This window comes from Pantherophis guttatus, chromosome 7, assembly GCF_059756535.1.
Source record: "Pantherophis guttatus breed Tessera chromosome 7, ASM5975653v1, whole genome shotgun sequence".
Lineage (NCBI taxonomy): Eukaryota > Metazoa > Chordata > Lepidosauria > Squamata > Colubridae > Pantherophis > Pantherophis guttatus.
Genome location: NC_142069.1, coordinates 41,930,672 through 41,951,398, shown reverse-complemented (window position 1 = coordinate 41,951,398; position 20,727 = coordinate 41,930,672). Strand labels below are relative to the sequence as shown.

General features: G+C 38.0%; 1 protein-coding gene across 5 annotated transcripts in view; it reads left to right on the top strand.

The window, feature by feature from the left end:
- Positions 1-20,727, top strand: part of TMTC2 (transmembrane O-mannosyltransferase targeting cadherins 2) — a 261,421-nt gene that overhangs the window by 30,472 nt on the left and 210,222 nt on the right. The window contains exon 1 of one of the 5 annotated variants that reach the window (XR_004588693.3): positions 4,535-5,233. The exons of 1 other annotated variant lie outside the window; for it this stretch is intronic. Coding sequence is in view for 2 of the 4 variants with exons in the window: in XM_034403052.3 (XP_034258943.2) it covers positions 5,078-5,233 (156 nt within the window). In the remaining 2 variants the exon portion in view is untranslated. Of the gene's footprint in view, positions 1-4,534; positions 5,234-5,360; positions 5,744-20,727 lie in introns of those variants that run through there. 3 more of the 5 variants (XM_034403049.3, XM_034403052.3, XM_087874069.1) reach the window with 3 other exon arrangements.

The following is a 20,727-nucleotide window of genomic DNA, read 5'->3' as shown; positions in this document are numbered from 1 at the left end:
CCAAAGTGCTTTGTAAATTTAGAAAATTGACACTGTAATAAATATATATTTTTTCTAATTTGGTTCTCCAACTTCATCTTCCAAACTTGGCTTTATTTGGAAAATGGGTATCTTGTTTTTGTCCAATGTGAAAAAGGATTTCCACAACATTGCATGCTGATAATGTCTCTAAAACAACAAATCTGACACCTTTTCAACTCCTCTTGAATAGTTTTTAGGTTGTGCTGTTCATCTCATCTCCACAATTACTGTTATTAGTGCAACCATCCTACTCTTACTTTCCTTTGATAGCCTGTGACAACATTCATTTCACAGAATGAAAGTTGTTTTGATAATGACTATTTGATGATATGTGTGAACTCTTACTTATCTTTATACCTTGTGATTATCACACACGTCAAACACTCAATCCACTGAATAAATTGACATTTTTGATGAAGTGCTAAACCATATCTCATGATTCCATGCATGAGAATAATATATTTTCAACACTTAAGTAAAAAAAAAATATGCCAAGACTTTTCTCTTTCATATATGTTGTTATTTCTTTCTTCTGTGCTGGGCAGAGAAAGTTCAAAGAAAGCAAATGAAAGAGGTATATTTCACCTGAAGTCAAAGATTTAAAACAAACTGTGTAGAATAGAATAGAATAGAATTTTTTATTTTTATTTTTATTTTTATTGGCCAAGTGTGATTGGACACCCAAGGAATTTGTCTTGATGCATATGCTTTCAGTGTACATAAAAAGACAAGATACATTCATCAAGAATCATAAGGTACAACACTTAATGATAAGTCACAGGGTATAAATAAGCAATCAGGAAACAATATCAATATCAATAGAGTCTTGTGTTATGATTTTATAACTTGCTATTATCAGAAATTACTTAGTCTTAGAATCCTATTTATGCTGACTAAGAAATTATAGAACATGGAGTACTTCTGCAGTTCTACTCCACGTAGGCAGATATGAGATTGTAGATGCAATGACAAATACTTCTGCTTGTATGAAAAAGAAGATGGGGTGGATAAATGTTTTCCACTAGATTAAGCCAGTGAAATTATGCATTTTATCCTCCTGTTAAAAGTCTTACATTTTCATTGTCAGCCTCATATGTAAATGAAGTGATAAATGGGACAATCATCCAATTTCCCTTTTGAAAGAGGTGAAAACTCTAATGTTGGGGCAAGCTAAAAATATGATGGTGCTTTTGAACTAGATACTGCTCATAGAGGCAACCAACTGGCTGTTCCCTGTTACCAAGATAATTAATGCAAAGCTTTTAATAATTTTACCCAGCTGTCTTCTGGAAATAGCAATTATTCAAGGATTCCAGAAATGTATAGTCTACCATCCATTACATGTACATAGTCATTCCATTCCATTCCATTCCATTCCATTCCATTCCCTAAATCCTGCCTGGGCAGATGAAACACGTCAATATGCTTATATGCTATCTAAAGATTGCGGTCCTCCATAATAACTTAATAATTTACAATAATAACTTAGCAAAAATGACTAGGGTCTTTTTAAAAGTAGTGGTCTCAGGTGGATTGCCATCTTGAAGAAAGTAAAACTGGCTCAATTGTTCTTGTTTTAAATTGGTAATAATTACTTTTTGTGCTAGTCTATGTTTAGTGTTGTATACTATTTTGTCTTCTTTACATTTTATTGCTCCTATCTCCATTTCATGATAATTTTTAATAATGTTATTAGCAGTCTTGTGTCTGATATTTGTGTGAAATACCATTTATAAATCCAACAAATTTATTATTAGTTGATTACCTGATATGGAGGAATAGGAATAAGATTTGACCTCTCCTATATGGTGCCAAAATCTAATCTCTAGCTTTAGTTACTAGGATGCTTTCTTCGGTTGCTTGGTTTGAGAAGGTATTACATATTTTTCAAATGGAGTATAAATATATGAATAAAGAATACAACTCATTAGTGGAATGTCAAATTCCAGAAATGTTACCTGCCAATATTTCAACAAATCCAACAGAGATTTTGGAGTAATAGGTGGGACAGAGCAAACATCATAACACACATCAAATATATGTGTCTATATTTTTCTTGACTGTACACCGCCTTGAGTCCTACGGGAGAAAGGCGATATAGAAATATAATAATAAATAAATAAATAAACATAGAAACACAGAGAAAAAGAGCCTTGGTAGTACAGTGGACTAAAGCACTGTTATTAACATCTGCTGCTTGCAATTATTGCAAGTTCAAATCTCACCAGGCTCAAGGTTGACTCAGCCTTCCATTCTTTCAAAGGTAGGTAAAATGAGGACCCAGATTGTGGGGCAATAAGCTGACTTTGTATAAATATACAAAAGGCTATTGCTTAACGCATTGTAAGTCGCCCTGAGTCTCCGGAGAAGGGCGGCATATAAATTAAAGCAAAAACAACAACAAACAAACAAACAAACAAACAAACCAAGAAATCATAGCAAGGTGAATAAAAAATTATAAGAGAAAGCATGCTTATTTCCAAATGCTGAAATATTCATTAGACAAAGGAAAAGTGCATCTGTCTTACACCTCAGCAGGTGGCAGCACCTAACTGACCTTGATTTTGAATGCTAAGAAGGGTCAACTTAGGTTAATATTTGGATGGGGCCTCTCTGGGGATTCTTAGCATTGTGAATGAGGGTGGAAGTTGTAGAAACATCCAAGAAGACAAAGGCAAGCCATTTTTATAACTCTGCTTAGGAAACAATATGGATGTAGTAAGAAGAGTGGAGCCAAACATGAAAGAAAAAAATACTATTTTAAAATTACCTTAGTGCAAATTTGAACTAAATTGTCAGAGTGTTTACAGCGTGACTACTATTTTGAGACAACCCAGGAGCAAAATACAGGACACAGAGGTTTGTCTTACAAACACTTACAAACATAAATAGTAGATATCTAGATTATTTAGACCAGACTGGGTAAAGATTTTGCGGCCAGGGGCTGCCCTAAATTTTCTTTTGCTGAAAGCTACAGCAATATCCAGCAATTCAGCTGAAAGTTTTCTGAGAAGTAGGAAAAAAAAATAGAGCTCGGGGGTACAGGATGCCCACACTTGAATTAAATAGAAAAGGCTTCCGTTTGAAACATTTAATCATTTGTCACAAATTATTTCTAAACCTTATTTGTGTTGGGCACTGCCTCAAGCATGCTGAAAAAAAGACGACTAGCACATGTTTTAAATCTTTCAATTAAGAAAAAACATTATTCACACTTGATTAGTGCAGGAAGGAAGGAATCTGTTCTTTTCTTTATCTGTGATTATGAAAGAGGAAAACCTAGAGATAGATTATGTGGAACCAATATTAAAATCCTTCAGGTAGAAGGCCCAATGTACTCAACACTCAACAGCCCCCTGAAAAATAGCTATCTGCTGAGGTTTGAACAAGGCTCTCAGCATGTTAATATTTCACGCATAATGCATCACAGTTCTAAAATTACCCTGATTGGCGATGACACTTTGGAACTAACTGAACACAGCAGGGAGAACTGGTGTCATTCTAAGATGGGCTTCAAAAAAGCACATAAAGCATCGCCAGGGAAAGTCTAGCATGGTCTAGTCGTCTTAGGAAGTCTTCAGAAGGTAGCGTTGAACTGGGAAAAGTCTTCTTTTTTTTTTAAGCATCAGGATTTCACCCATGTACCTGGGTACGCAGTACTCTCTCAGTACTCAGTACTGTGTCATTTCAAGAAGTGACCATACTGTCACTTCTACTGTACAGCGCAATATTAATGCAATATCGGGTTTTCAATTCAATTGTATAGAATGTGAAGGATGTGTGTTTGTGTTTTACTTTTATAGTTATAAGGTACACCGAAGATGGCCTTTAATTTCATTGTACAAGGTGCAATGACAATAAAGCAAACTAAAGGAGCTTAAAAAGAAACACTCTTGTTGTAGGTGGTTGGCAGAAAAGGAGGAACACTGCCCACGAATTGAGGTTTGCATTGGTGATTGGATAAAAATAGTGGTGTTGCTCGCCTTGACCTCATAGCAGGATGACAGCCATTGGTTGTGCCTGTTTGTACTACTCCCCACAGATGGAAATCTCCCAGGTGTGTGTCCTGAAAACCACACACAGAGGGCGAGGGCTTGCTTTCTTCCATTCGGCTCTCCTTTCCTTGCAATCTGGGAGGTATTTCCGAGGAACTTGTATATTAAGCAGGCCGGGTCTCTCCTATATAGGTTGCTAGATACACTCCCTCAGCCACCCACCCACCTCTTTGTCCTAGAATGCCAGATTTCAACCCCCACTTGGCTCAACAATATTGTCCCCCCCCCGCGGGGAGGGGGGAGTTGCCAGACGACTTGCTTTTGAATAGCGGGCAAGGATGGAAAGCCTGTGCCAGTCGCAGAGCCAGCCGGCCGGTCTCTTTCTTCCCTCCTTTTTAGCTTCTCTCGCCTGCCCTTCTCCTCGCCTCCAGAACTGGGGTCGCCTTTACAAGCTACGGTATTTGTTCCTTAGCGAAGGCGAAATAAATAAATAAATAATAAAATAATAATAATAATAATAATAATAAAAAAGGCAGAGGCAGGAAGAGGCAGCAAGCAAGCAAGCGCCGCCGAAACCGAGGGGCGGAAGGCGGACTGTAGCGAGAGAAAGGGGCGGACCAGAGGGGATGGCACGCAAGCGCGAAGGAAGCTCGGAGAGCCCCACGCGGGCGCTCGCGGAGCCTCGGCGGTGGTTCTTTCAGTTCAGCTGTGAAGGGGCCTCGGGGCGGTAGGGAGTCGGCGGCGGAGTGAGCCGCCCGCTATTGGGAGAGCGGAGCGAGGCGGGCGGGCAAATTCCGGACCAGGGTTGGTTTGAAAGGCGGAGCGGCAGCCGCTCTCGCCCTGTCCGCCCGGCCAGCCATGGGGTAAAAGGGAGCGAGCGGACACCGAAACAATAAAGCGGCTGGTGCTAGCGGGCTCCTCCCGCCGCTGACAGCGCCTGCCCGAGTGCGGGGGAAAGGGGCGAAGATGCCGGGGGCCGGCAGGCGTTGACCGACCGACACACCCGCTAGCAGGAGAAGGAAGCCAAAGTGAAGCAAGGCGGTTGAGAAAGCGCGCGGTGGATGCGTTTCGGGGTTTGGAGCGGCGGCGGCGGCAGCAGCAAAGGGAGAGGCGGAGGTCGGCAGGAGCGGAGAAATGATCGCGGAGTTGGTGAGCAGCGCCCTGGGGCTCGTCCTGTACCTCAACACCCTGGGCGCGGATTTCTGCTACGACGACAGGTAAACGGAGGAGGAGTTGCAGCTGGAGAGTTGGCGGCTACTCCGGCCGAGCGACTGCTGCGAGAGGCCGTGCCCTTCCTTCCCCGGGGGATGCCCTGTTTGTGTGCCTTGCGTGTTGGTTGGCGGGGCTTGAGGTTGTGTGTTCTTCAGGGAGGGAATGTAAGTTGCGGGACGCGAGAGCGCTCCCCGTGCGAGGTCTTCCGATGGAAGCGGCGACTCCCCCTTAACTCTTCCGGTGGCTGGAATGGTAAAACCTTTTAGTCCCCGAGGGTCTCTTTCACCTGTTGAAGCGGGATTAGTCTGATTATTCCTCGTTTTCTTCCATTGGGTAGTTTTTCAGCCCATTTCCCCGCCACCTGGTAAAGGGAGTTGCTGTTGCAAGGACTCTACTGTCGAGAAAAAACTCGCGATTCATAGATTTCCTCGACTGTCAAGTTAACTTTGGTCGAACTAGCCGTGCCGGGAATAAGCAAAAGAGCCGGGAGGCTGGTAGCGCCAACCGGTCTAATGGTAATAAACCTCTAATCTCTTTTCTTCCCGGATCGCCTTTTTGTGTTCCTTGCAAATATACCTGCTTTGCTTGAGGCTTAATTACATGACCATGTGTGCATGCTATGGTATTTTGTGCTGGAGAAGTGTTACGTTTTTCCTCCCTTCAAAGCAACACCTTAATAAGCCGTTTAAACGATGTTACATCTGGACAAAAAAAAGGAAGGAGGAAAAAAAAAAGACATATTACATTTTGAATTGCTTCCATTTGTTTCTTTTGACATTCTTGTTTCCAGAGCATAACATACTTCTGACATTCTCTTAGATTCTCATACACATAGTAAATAAAGAAAATAAAGAATAAAGAAATAACGTTAAAATTTCAAAAGTAGTGATCTGAATCTGGGCTTTCTAACTTTAAACTTTTATCTTTTAAATGCCTTGAGTGTATCAAGAGAAAGCCACATGCTCTTGTTTAGAAGTTTCCTAGAAAGAGAGCTGATCCTGAAAAACTTATTTTTCCAAGTATACTGAACTCTGTGAGAAATTAAGTTCTGAAATAGAAACTTTTGCTTTAACTTTACTCATAGGGGCAGTACTTGCTTGAGAAATCAAAGAGTAGCTGTTTTTAAGTGTCTGCAAGTGGGCGCCTGTGCATACATTGTCTTTAAAGATTTGCCTGGCAGGTTTTTTTAAAAAAGCATTTATGTTGGGCCTTCGTCTGTGTATAAAACATTGCTAATGGAGTAAAATAAAGGACCTAGGACTTAAATTTGCCTCTTTTGAGTTTGGACTGCTAATGAAAGCTGTACAGAATTGCTGAATAAAATGACACTGATGTCTAGAAATGTCACAGTTGTGCTGGTGTTTCTACCTTTCCTTAAATAAAACCCTGTTTTAGGAAATTGATGAAAAGCTCTTAGTAATTAGAGAAACTTCCAATTTGTTCCTTTTTCAGTGATGTAATCTGATTGCAATTAGAGCAGATGCATAATTAAAATATATTGGGGAGAAGAGCACGCTTGGTTGAGCTTATAAGCCATTCTGGGGTGTTTGTATGGTCCATTGACGTTAAATCATCCAAAAAGTGAGCAGAAGTTTACTCTGACAGCATTTCATCAGCCCCTTTCTCTATGGGAAGTGAATAGATCCCTTGGGTGAGAGTGAACCTGCCCTTCAGTAAAGTGTTTGCATTGATAGGAATTTTCTTACATGACTGTAATTTGATACCACAGTATCTAAAATATCCAAACTAAGTTGCTTGTGAAACTTATAGATGGAAAATTTGAAGTTCTGCTTTTATACCTTTATTAGTTTCATAATTATCACTAAACAATTATTCAGTGGCTTCAGAAAGAGTATTTGGAGAGGATTGTTTATGAAGGCAAACTGAGGGAGGACAGCAAAGCTGAGTGTAGAAAAGCTATCTGTGAAGCCTTTTTAGAGGGAAATACACAGAAAGAAAAAGAGGCATTCTTGCGCTACAAATCATTTGCCCTGCAACACAATCTGTCCATGTTTAATCAGTGAATAGTGCATTTGAGAAGTTTCTTTTGTTTCAGATGTGTTGCACCTGTTGTTATTAGGGAGTTAATGTTAAAGTTAACTCATGTTCTTTTTGGTTTTACAACATTGAATTCCAGTTTCTGTATCTATTTAGTTATATTAGAAATAAAGAACGTATGAATTTTTAAAGATATTTAATAAAACTTTTAAGTGTATTGTAGTTCGGTAATGGTTTTTAAAGATAGAAAACAAAGTAGTGCAAAACCCAAACAAAATCTGAGTCACCCTGTTAATAAGTTACTAATGTCAGGATATTAAACTGTTGAATGCATTATCACCATGACTGATAAAATTTGCTGATTTAATTGATTTATCAAATTAATATGCTGCCCACCCCGTGGTTCAGGTATCTCTGAGCAGCTTATATCAAGATAAAACAAACTTTCGGCAATTATAAATATAAAAATGGATTAAAATTACAAAATTAAAAGAAGCTAAAAAACAAGGGTTTGGAGGGGAGAGATGGGGTGCCTTCTCCGTTAGTCTACAGTATGCACCTGGCTCTTGACATGCTTACAGATATGACAGTTATACTAGTTTTCTAAGAAGTACTGTTATTGTCTGAAAGACAGATCGATGAAACATACTGTACCCTCTGTTTGTTGGTTGAAGCTAGATGGTAATTCAGAACATTATTCAAGAACATGAATGAAAAGTTCATTTGTTGTCATTTATTTTTTTGTCATTTGTTGATACTTTGTCTAAAGATCTTTGTTGTTCTAGCCAACAATTACCTTAATGTGATTTGACAAAGTTAGGAGCACTTAAATTGTAGCCTATTTATATTTTTTCCATTCATATAATTATGGGGGTAGCTGCTTGGTATTAAACCCTTATCAGTTACACTGTATTTTAACGTGTAGGCTTGTTAAATTTCTCTAAAAACTAGAGTCTCTAAAAAACACTCACTGAATTCTGAAATATACTGCCATGTGTGAACTAAGAGTATTGATTATTCTGTGCGCTAGGTCAAATAATTTTATATTATTCTGGGGAGGAAGGAGAAATTGTAAGAGATTGAAGACTTCCTCTATACCACTATTCCATACCATAAAGCTATTTTGAGAGTTAAGTCCTTAAGCTGAAATATTGCACTAGTCACAAAGTTGTCAACCTCCCTCTACAAAAATATATATGTTTAAGACAGCAGAACAAAGCAAACCACCTACAAGAATGAGTATTGATAATTTTAATGAAAATAGGTGCCTGTAAAGTGTTCCAAAGGTGCTTTTTCAAAAGGCAACTGGATTTTTTCCCCTTGAAGACGTTTTGCTTCTCATCCAAAAAGGTTCTTCAATTCTCTTCTTTAGCTCTTCAGCTTCTTGGATGAGGAGAGAAATATCTTCAAGGAAAAAACAAAGTTCAGTTGTCTTTTGAAAAAAGCGCCTTTGGGACAACCATGACTTGGATGACTGAGAACCTCCATAGACATGTGCCTGTAAAGTATTTTAGGAGTTTCGTAAGATTAGATCATATCCTAATTTTCATACAATAAGATCATTTCCTTAATGATAAAAAATTGAAACCTATGTACAAGTATGACATAGAATGAGGTTACCTAGAGTTCCTCATTCTAGTGTGATGTCAAATTTCATTTTAAGTTTAATTACAGATGTTAATACAGGTAATTGACTTACGACTGTTCACTTAATGGTGGTTCAAATTAACAATAGCCTTTGAAAAAGTAACTTATCACCTAAATGTGAACTTACAACTGTCACACATTTACATGATCATAATTCTGATGCTTAGCATCCAGCTTGCATTTATAACCAATTTGCAGCATCCCATGGTCATGTGATCATGATTTGTGACAAAAACTGGCAGAAAAATAACTTGGGGAAACCTGAATTTGGACTTACAACCATGTGAATCAAATTACAACTGTGGTATCCTCACGACTGCAATAAAAATGGTCATAAAATTGGGTGCGGTCACATAATGACTTGACTCATGACTGCAACAACTCATGATAAAAATTCTGATCCCAATTGTGGTCATAAATCAGGGATTATCTGGACTTTAATTTTAAAAAGGTTTTGAAAAGATTTGACTCACTCATTACATGTACCTGCACGTAGGCTTATATGCGTGTACTATAAGTAGCCTTGAAAATTTATTGGAGACATATTTGTTAAAAAAACGTATAATAATGAATAAGATCTTATTGATTCTTGTAGAATTATTGATTATTGTAGAATAAATATCCTGTTTCTTTAGACTTGATAAAGTTGTCTTGATAAGCAAAAAAGTAATAGTTAGGAATTCAGACAGAACATAAATTCTTCTGGTGTTAGTGGGCAGATCAGATTAATCCCAAATGTTCTTAAATTTAATGTGAAAACAGTTCAGCTGTATCATCCTAAAGCCTCTGTATGCCACTATCCTATTATTGTTTGGTTTGATGTTTATTTTGTACAATTCAATATGGCAGCCACTAGTTTGGGTGGTTTAATTTCATGGAACATAGTTGCAACCACTTTGGATGACTTTAGGTTGTCTTCATTGTCAAAGGGGTGATTCCTCTAAAAAACAGGGAAGCAACAACAAAAAGAGGATGCGCCTTCATCTTTGGGATTTTCAGAGAGGCATCTGGTATGTCACTATGCAAAACAGGATTTAGGACTAAACAAGCCTACTGATAAAGCGGAAATGTTCTTTTGTTCTTAAATTCCCATATGATATCCTTTATGGTTATATCCTTATTTCAACCAAAGCTTAGTTACAAGACCACACAAATATATATTTTCCCATTTTTTAATCTTTGCTGTTAGTCTCTATCATTTTGGTAGAAAAGGGGCACTAACGCCTATATTTATAGACACAGATGATTGTTGCATATTGCTTTTGATGTTAAAATATCAAAATTGCAACAACATGATCCTGAGCAATTTCTCATTTATTTTGATGATAGCGACTTTTTCCTTCTCTAGCTGCTAAGGGCAGCAAATGCTAAAAATTCTGCAGATTTGCTGCTTAGGGTGAGCTTTGACTATATTTTATTCTGATAAATTAAGCAAACATAACCTCTCAGAGCAAGTCAAATCCTAGAAGAATATATGTCACTAAGAATCGCAGTTGTATTCCAAATCACAATAGTTCTTAATCGTAGATGCCATGCCACTTATAGAACTCCCTTTTTATGACCCATAATGATGTATTTTCATGGTTGGTTTACTGTACTATTTATAATAATGACATAAATGAACAAAATTTTAGAATTAACAATCTATATGTATATTGTGATCCTGGTATACAAAATACCCTCCAAATATGCAAACTATTCCTCTTGGGTAAAAACAAATTGCAACATTAGCTAATAATGTGCTGCTTTAAGAATGTTATATGAGATTTAGAAGGCATCCCACTGACGTTTATGATTAATCAGTATTTATTAATGATCTGGCTGTCACTAATTCTCCATATGGCCTACCGTGATATTCTATAATATTGTTTATAAAAATATATTTTCTTAGCATCTGTTTAAGAATCTCATGTGTGAAGGTATCAGCATATTTATTTCTGTCCATGGCTTGTATTCAAATGATACAATTTAGTTAATATAAATCTACTATTTTTAGTCCCAGCTTCTAAAATCAATATGTTATGATGTACAGTTGCAAGAAAAAGTATGTGAACCCCTTGGGATTACGTGGCGTTTTGCATGAATTGGTCATAAAATGTGCTCTGAACTTCATCTAAGTCACAACAATAGAAAAACACAGTCTGCTTAAAATAATACTACACAAACATTAGATGTTGCCATGGTTTAATTGAACATAACATGTAAACATTCACAGTGCAGGGAGGAAAAAGTATGTGAACCTTTGGACTTAATAAGTGGTTGACCCTCCTTTGGCAGCAATAACCTCAACCAAACGTTTCCTGTAGTTGCAGATCAGACCTGCACAACGATCTGGAGTAATTTTGGACCACTCCTCTTCACAAAACTGTTTCAGTGTAGCAATATTCTTGGGATGTCTGGTGTGAATCGCTCTCTTAAGGTCATGCCACAGCATTTCAATAGGGTTGAGGTCAGGACTCTGACTGGGCCACTCCAGAAGGCGTATTCTGTGCTGTTGAAGCCATTTTTTTTCTTGAATTACTTGTATGCTTTGGATGATTGTCCTGTTGCATCACCCATCCTCTGCGGAGCTTCAGTTGGCGGACAGATGGTCGTACGTTTTCCTGCAAAATGTCTTGATAAACTCTGGAATTCATTTTCCCATCAATGACAACAATCCGTCCAGGCCCTGAGGCAGCAAAACAGCCCTAAACCATGATGCTCCCTCCGCCATGTTTTACAGTGGGGATGAGGTTTTGATGTTGGTGTGCTGTGCCTTTTTTTCTCCACACATATGGTTGTGTGTTCTTCCCAAACAACTCAATTTTGGTTTCATCTGTCCACAGTATATTTTGCCAGTAGTGCTGTGGAACATCCAGGTGCTCTTTTGCAGCAACTTCAAACATGCTGCAATATTTTTTTTGGACAGCAATGGCTTCCTCCGTGGTGTCCTCCCATGTACTCCATTCTTGTTTAATGTTTTCCTTATTGTAGATGTGTCAACAAAAATGTTAGCATGTGCCAGAGATTTCTGTAGGTCTTTAGCTGACACTCTAGGATTCTTCTTTACCTCATGAAGCATTCTGCGCTGTGCTCTTGCAGTCATTTTTACAGGACGGCCACACCTAGGGAGAGTAGCAACAGTGCTAAACTTTCTCCATTTGTAGACAGTCTGTCTTACCGTGGACACATGAACATCAAGGGTTTTGGAGATACTTTTGTAACGCTTTCCAGCTTCATGCAAGTCAACAATTCTTGATCGTAGGTCTTCTGAGAGCTCTTTTCTGCGAGGCATGGTTCACATCAGACAGTGCTTCTTGAAACCAGTAAACCCAAAACAGGTGTGTGTTTTTAAAGGGCAGGACAGCTGTCAGCAACACATCCAATATCATCACACTGATTGGAGTCAAGTTTGGCTCACTCCTGGCTCCAATTAGCTCTTGGAGAAGTCATTAGGCTAGGGGCTCACATACTTTTTCCTCCCTGCACTGTGAATGTTTACATGTTATGTTCAATTAAACCATGGCAACATCTAATGTTTGTGTAGTATTATTTTAAGCAGACTGTGTTTTTCTATTGTTGTGACTTAGATGAAGTTCAGAGCACATTTTATGACCAATTCATGCAAAACTCCACGTAATCCCAAGGGGTTCACATACTTTTTCTTGCAACTGTATTTATCCATGCAGCCATTGCAGTTTCATATCAAGAGTTACAGATTTTTTTTTTCTTTTTGGATGCCTGATATCCTTATTCTGTAGGGACCAGAGGCCTTAAAAATTCTAGAACTCAACCTATATTTAATTTCAGCTGACCAGGGTTTTGTTTTGGTTTTTTTGGGAGGTGGAGGCGGAGGTGGAGGCAGGGTGGGGCTAAAATTAGTCAATCCAGTTTTCCCATTCACATAATACTTTAATTTCTTTTGATACAGTTAAATTTGTCATATAAACAGGGGCACTATGTTGAAATTTTATCTTGCTAACTTGTTTCAGAATAGAAAACTGTTTTGCAAGATTAGCTTCTTTGTCTCTATTCAGCACACTCAATTCTAGTTCCTTTTAAATGGATGTGAATGTATGTTATAGCTGCTAAAGATGCCTACTGCTATAATTGGACTTCTGTAAAGAACAGTTTTTCACTTGAAATTGGGTTGTTTGGTCTGTCTGTCTGGCATATTCAAGTGTCTGTTAGTTATAACTAGAATGTGTAAGATCGTTTACAGCTACAGTGAAAGCTACCCACATGTACTCACTATTTTGTTACAAACCCCAAAGCAAAACAAAACAAACCAGTACACTTTATGGTTAGTATTATTATGTTGCCCTATAATATTGACTGATAATTATTTCTACTGAAGTTGATCATTTTGAAGGAACTGAATATAAAGAGAGCCATTTTACATTTTCATTTTGTAACTTAATTTACAGTATTATGATTGTTTTCACAATTCTAAAAGAGGCAGCTTTAATATTTGAATTGAACAAGACGGATATGTGGATTCACTATAGATTACTGAATACCCCACAAGTATTCAATACATTAAATGATAACAAGATCGATCTATGATAAAGTGTACTTTGTGAAGAAGTCATCTGTTTCGTGGAATGTCTATTGTGAAGGTTTGGGTTATTTCTTAATTATGGGTTATTCCATAAATACATTTTAAATACATAAATACATTTATATTTCTGGATTGGATTAGTGAATTATGTTGATCAGTTGGTCTTTTTACAGTATTTGAAGTGAAATTTTTGAATACCACTCCTTGAAGCATTAAAAGAACTGCATGTCCTAGAAAGCTAGTTACTTTAAGAGCTTCCCAGATTATCACTGAATATTTGTTCTTGTTTTTCCAGCAATCCTCAGTGCACATATTGATAACCTAAGGGTGTCTTTAAAGCCTCAGGAGGACAGGCTGCCTCATCACTATGGGGAGATTTTTTTTCCTTCACATAAATTGTGTTGCACAGTCTTTTTAATTTTTTCCTCCATTCAATTGTATCTGATACTTGAAGATTGCCTGGATACATCCCTGTAGTTGTTTTGGCCAGAATTTGCCATTGCTTCCTTTCTAAGGCTGAAAGAGAGTGACCGGCCCAAGGTCATCCAGCTGGCTTTGTGCCTAAGATGGAACTAGAACTGAGGGTCTCCCAGTTTAAGGTTAACTACCAAACTTAGTAACTAATGGCCTTGCGAACTAAATTAGTTAATACATTCAACCTAGGAATCAGCTTATTTTTTAATCGGCATGGGTTCAGTTTTAATCAGAAGGCAGCATTAGAAGAAAACATAATTGTGTAAGACACACTTTTTAGCAATACAATGATGTTTTATTAAAATTTAATTTAATTTGTAGTATGCTCATAATTTGGTGGTAATACAAATATATTTAATTTTAGTCTTCCAGTCTGTCTCTGAAATCAAAGTGGGATTATAGCACTTAAAATTGGTTTATTCAAATGTGATGTGTGGGAGAGCGGTTGCTAAAGTCCAGTAGCTCATGTAGTTGAGCATTTTGTGTGTCACTGAGGCTAACCAGATGGATATGAGAAATTAGCTAGGAATATATTGCTTTCACTTTTTTAGTAGCTGATACTGGTGAACCATAATACTGAATTCATACAACACACTAAAAGTCAAACCATCAATTTTGGCCTGGGGTAGTTTGTGATTGCAGCTAAATATATGATGACTGGAATAAGAAACTTAACGTTGTTTTTTCCTTTGAGTTAAATTTTAGTTTAGCTTTCCAGTTAGTTTTAAGTCTATTCATAGCTTCTTGTGTGAGTGGCTGAGATATGATTCATAGAAGTCTTCGTGTAGGAATATTTTCAGGACACTCATACATGTGTTCAGAAATATGTTAGTGTAGCGAGGCTTAGTATTTTGGTTTACACACAGCTAAAGCATTCTTAAAAGGTGGATGTGGAAGATTTATGATAAACATTCCATCATTGGAAGGACCTTTTTGGCTTTCTTAAACCAGTATAATTGGTGGCTTTTTCTTGTGTTTTAGAATTGCCATTATCTGGACAATACCAAACATTAGCACTGGTAATTGTATACTATGAATATTTATTGTAATTGTATAGCCCCAGATGGATGTATTCTTCTGCTGATGGAACTACTGTGTATTCTGTCTTGGGACTGATCTGTTTCTGTCTTAAGATCCATCACTAAGATTTTGGAATGGCCTGTGCAATAAGAAGAAATGCATTTTTCAAAATCATTTGCTGAACTTTACATATAATTAGAGAATTTATATAATATTGAGTGTCTTAATCAATTATCTGACTGCTTGAATTTTCAAAGATAACTTGTTGAAGTAGCTTGTCTCTTCATAAAGTTGGGTATTTCTATAAGAAGATCAAAGGAAATAAACATCACTTTCTCTCCCATTCCTAATCCCTGTAATCACAGTTTATTGAGATTTATTATTGGTTCTTATAGGCATTTGTAGGTAGTTATTTATAATTTTTACTGAAGCAATAATTATGGCTGGTTCCAAGTTTTTCATTTGTTTGGAAGGTTTATATTATAGACCAAATTATATTGCTATAATTTGTAGCACATGATATTGCTGCACAGGATCTGTCTGCGTCAGAGCCTCTTTCTTCTTGTAATCCAGTACTTGCTGAACATTTTTAACTTTAAATTTTTAAAAGATAGATTTGGATAGTTACAATGTGATTTGGATGGCTCCAACTGCTTTGGCTTTTCGGAGGACAACTAAAAGTTGGTTTTCCCTTAAGTGTGAGGACCTGGATGTTAGAGGAGCCCAAGATATGTTGGTATTTTATGGAATTGTTATGAAATGGCTTACTTATTATCATTATTTATTATATCATTTTAATTGGTCGTAGATTTTTAATATTGTTTTTAATACTGTTTTTGCATGCAATGTCCTCCACACAGATATTGTGCACTTTTGCTCTATCCATTAGATGTACATTTTAGATTTTAATCTTCTGGACCTTTAAGTTAATTTTGAATGATTCTTGAGGTTAAATTCTGCTTTTTTTTTTTTTTTTGCTCTTTGAGGTCTAGCAGCCTTTCCATGTTGGACATGTGGATACTTTTTATCTCTTTTCTAAATAGCTGAACTGATTATAAATTAAGGTTACAAATATTGACAAAACACATATACAGACGAAATCATATGGAGATTTGCTGTTTGATTCATTGTCAGAAGATTGGTTAAAATGTACTTTTTGTACTCTATTGATATTTTGCATAGAATTTTGCTTTGATTATCAGAGGTTGGTCAGAATGACATGGAATATGAATGTCATTCTTTAAGAGTATCACTCTGACAGGTTGATGGATACTTTTATTTCTAGGTTTAATGTGATAGTTCTCCAGATAAAGTACTGGAAATATTTTTTTGGATTTTTGTTATGGAATTTCAAATAATGAGACAATTGACTTTGGATTGTAGTCTTTGGAAAATGTGGCACAGTTTTGTTTTTCAAACCCAACAGTAGTGCTTGCTGGAAATGTGTTAATTTGAAGCAGGGGATAATTCATTTTGGCAAAGCTTTGTGTCAATGTGTTCCCTTTGTAAAATATTCATCAAAATAATGACAGGATTTCATGACTTGACAGCATTATATTTTAGATTACTTAAAATGATTTTAATGAATTACTTACCATATATTTGGAAGGTCAGAGTTTATGTTTTTTCCCCAAGAGATAAAAAAAGGAATCAGCTGTTAAATGCTCCCAATAGAAGTGCTTAAGTCTACTGTAAAGAAATTGTTGAATTACATGAAATCTTTTCCTCTCCCAGGAGCAATAACAGTAGAATCAGTAATTCTTCTGGTCTTGGAAATGAATACTTACAGATAATTGAATCAGGATTTTCCACATGAGTGTACAAAGCATAGCTAGGAGACAATTGGGGTATTTACAGGATTATTTTGTCTTTAGCTCTTGCTAAATTGAGGAAAATTGAACTTTGACTCATTGATAAGCTAGATTCATATTTTAGATTTACAAAGAGTCAGTTATCATTCAGTTCCAAAAAAGATCTTGCTGCTTGTGATCAAAACAAACTTCTTTGACTTTAATTTATGCTTTAGCAAAGCATAAATGAATGGCATTGGCCAAAATATCATGATCCCAATATTTAGTTGTAGTGCCTGATTAAATATTTTATGTCTATACATAGAGTCTTATAGGTGGGGAAGATGTGATAAAGGCAAAGATAAAAAATATTTGTATATTGCTTCTCAGATCACTTCAATTTATTCTGGTTTTCACGTTGAGGCTTTATAGGTAAAGATATTTGATGTTGTAGGACAGGGGTGTTCAAACTGGTGGCCCAGCGGCCGGATGCGTCATACTCTGGCTATACCCATCCCAGCTCCGTGAAAGGAAAAACATTGCAAAATGTCATGTGATGGCAATGTGACACTACGAGTTTGACACTGATGTAGGTGAAACAATAGAAAAATATAGGCTTGGGTGCCTGAGAGAGATGTACATATTTTAACACTGACCCTATATGGTTTTTCCAAAGCATCAATGTAAACTTATGATATAAAGTAACATTTTTCTCTACAATGGATGTAAGATGTAACTATTTGTACTAGATCTAAAATAAAAAATGCAAATACGGTAATCTAGCATGTCACTAAAGAATAACAGTTAAAAATATGATTTTTTTCTCTCTTTACAAATTTATAGGAAGCAGATATTTTACCAAGTAATTTGTACTCAATATTATCATTATCAAAATAGCCATATTTGTAGATATGGTGTTTATTTCTTTATCAGAATAACTAGCAACACTTTATATATTGAAGGGATATATTTTTAGAGACCATGATATGGCATAGTGCTATTGGTTCACACAATACTATAAGCATAGCTAAATATACACTATAGCAGGGCCCCCCAATCTCTGGTCCATGGATCAGCACTGGTCCATGGCATGCCAGTAACTGGGCCACGCAAAAAGTGAAGTCCTATCTGTGGAATGCAGGCAGCATGCAAAACCATGCCTTCTCTGGTCCATAGAAAAACCTCTCTCCACGGAACCGTTGGAAATGTCACGGAAATGTCGGGGCTGGAATATCTTATTTTGCAACGCTTCTTGCGTCCTTATATTGTGTATGGAAACCAGAAAGGTATTAATCACTGGCTGACCAATCCATCTATTTTGAATGACACATAATACAAAGGTTAAGGTAAATAAACTGAACCCCCCCCCACTTACAGATTCAAATTGTAGCTAATGCACTTAACTACTGTGAAGTTTTAACTTTTATTCTGCGTTTGTGTCTTAAAAAGGTAAAGGTCCACCTCACACATATGTGGTAGTCGTTCCCGACTCTAGGGGGCAGTGCTCATCTCTGTTTCAAAGCCGAAGAGCCAGCGCTGTCTGAAGACATCTCCGTGGTCATGTGGCCGGTATGACTAAATGCCAAAGGTGCATGGAACGCAGTTACCTTCCCACCAAAGGTGGTCCCTATTTTTCTACTTGCATTTTTTACATGCTTTCGAACTGCTAGGTTGGCAGAAGCTGGGACAAGTAACGGGAGCTCACCCCATTTTCCAGTGTCGCTGCTCCGACAATCCACATGGGACTATGTACAGGTGGTCCTGGACTGTCTGGGGTGGTTCGCCAGTTACCAAAAGCCACCTTCACCCCTACTTCTGCAGGTCTTCGAGCAGGGGAGGGTCAACAGCCACCTCCTAATGTGGATGTTCAATCTGTAATTTTTGAGGCCATCTCTAAGATTTTGGCTGTTACCATTCAACAGGGCACAAAGTTGCCTGCCTCTGAGGTCATATCTACACATCAGGCACTAATACAGGATTATAATGCTATAGTATATCCTGCTATCCATGATCCTACTCATGCTGAGGATTCTGTATTAGATGATGAGGTTGATGAGCAACTTGAGCTTTCTGAGGATGAAGGGATGGAACCTGATGTACCAGCCTTTGTTGGGTTATTTCGGCCTTCAGTATTTAAATCGCTACTACACAAAGCTAAGTTGGCTACTAATATGGGCGTTCATCTTCCCACGATTCAGACCCTTCTAATATCCATGGGGGTCTATTTAGATTGCCCAAAGCTGAACAGGACTTTATAACTTGTGCACCTCTGTTTTCTGACGTAATTCAGAAACCGTGGACCCAACCTGGTTCCCTTGCAGGACCTAGCGCCTATGATAAAAAGATGTATTGTGCTGCTCCTAATCTGGATAATCTGTTACAATTGCCGGCAGTAGATGCTCCGGTCGCTAGTCTGACCTCATCAGCTATTTTGTCTAATGACATCATGGAGGGTCTTAGGATGGAAGATCGGAAGTCAGAGTTGTCTCTCCGAAAGGCTCACCAAGCGGCCGCTTGGGCTATCCGGGTGGCTTCTTCTGCTTCATTTTTCAATAGAGCATCTCTCATTTGGCTCAGACAATTGCAGAGCTCCTGTCTCCTGAAGCAGTGCTCTTACACCAGGATATTAATAAGGTGGCCGCCGTGACCAAATATTCGACAGACGCATCATTGGATGCGGTGAAGTTTGCTTCCAGGGCTTTAGCGTCAGCTGTAACATCGTGCAGACTTTTGTGGCTTTGCCACTGGAAAGCAGATAACAAGTCTAAATGGAAACTTGCGTCTGCCCCGTACAAAGGATCCACATTACACGACACTAGGGATTTGTAACTTTATTTGTATCTTATGCTAAGTCTAATCACATTTCAGATTAGTATGTTATATGGACCAAGCTATTACATTTGCTGCTTGTTCTGTCCCCATCCCACACACACACACACCAACAGACGTTCAAGAATTAAAGACCAAACCAGCCGGCAAAATTCTTTCCCTTATGATAACGGAACTTGGCAACAAGTGGCTGCCTGCCAAGAGTTTATTACTTATGAAGAGGAGAGATAACTTCTCCCCACTTCTGGTACATCAAAGGAAAACAGCTCAATAATTACAGAGTCAATCAAGTCCAGAGATAATCCAGCAAAGTCTATAGCAAAAGTCCGGCAATGCAGAATGGCGTGGAAGCTTTCAGCTTTGTTTGTCACAAGGTTTGACTGGCCACCACGCTCCCTTTTATACCTTGTGGGGTGTGGTCCAGTGACTCAGCCTAATCTTGGGCACGCCTTTTCTTCTGGTGCGTGCGCTTATCTCTGCGACGCTGGCGTGAATCCAGCCAAGACTCATTACCCTCATCACTGTCCATCTGTGGCTGCGTGGACATGCTTGGCCCCGGCCCTATCTCTTGCCCTTCGGCGGACACCGAAGGTATTGCCAGAGAGGAGGGTCCTGGAGAGGGAGGCCTTGCCAACTCCTCTCCTTCACTCTCGGAGGCCTCTCCTGCCGATGACACAGGCTCAGGTAACGGAGCCACAACACTGCTTTCATGTTTAGTACTATCTTGGATTTTTTTCCCATGAACAAAATGCACATGTGACACTATTGAGAGAATGGAAACAAGTATTGAGCTGGATTTTTGTATGTAATGTCTCAAGAAGGCAATTTGCTAAATAAGAATAAACTACTTTAATCTGAGATATAGAAATTTGCAAAAAATATGACTACTGGGCAAGGGATCAACTGCAAGTTTAGTCAATTAAGCAAGCTCAATAAAGCACAATACTAAGCCATGATGGCTTAGTCAGTAACAAACAGAGCATATTATGCCTTTGCTATGTGTGAACCAAGCCAGTGTAGAAGTTATAGCATATTTATATCAATTCAATAGATGACCCTTGGTTCATGTAACAATTGAAATATTTACTCATGTTCACAACAGATAGCAAGTTTTAGCTGATCTCAGCACACTAAGCAGCAGGGTGGATTTGATTTAAATCGAGTTGATTTAAATCATGATTTAAATCACTAGTAAAAAGGC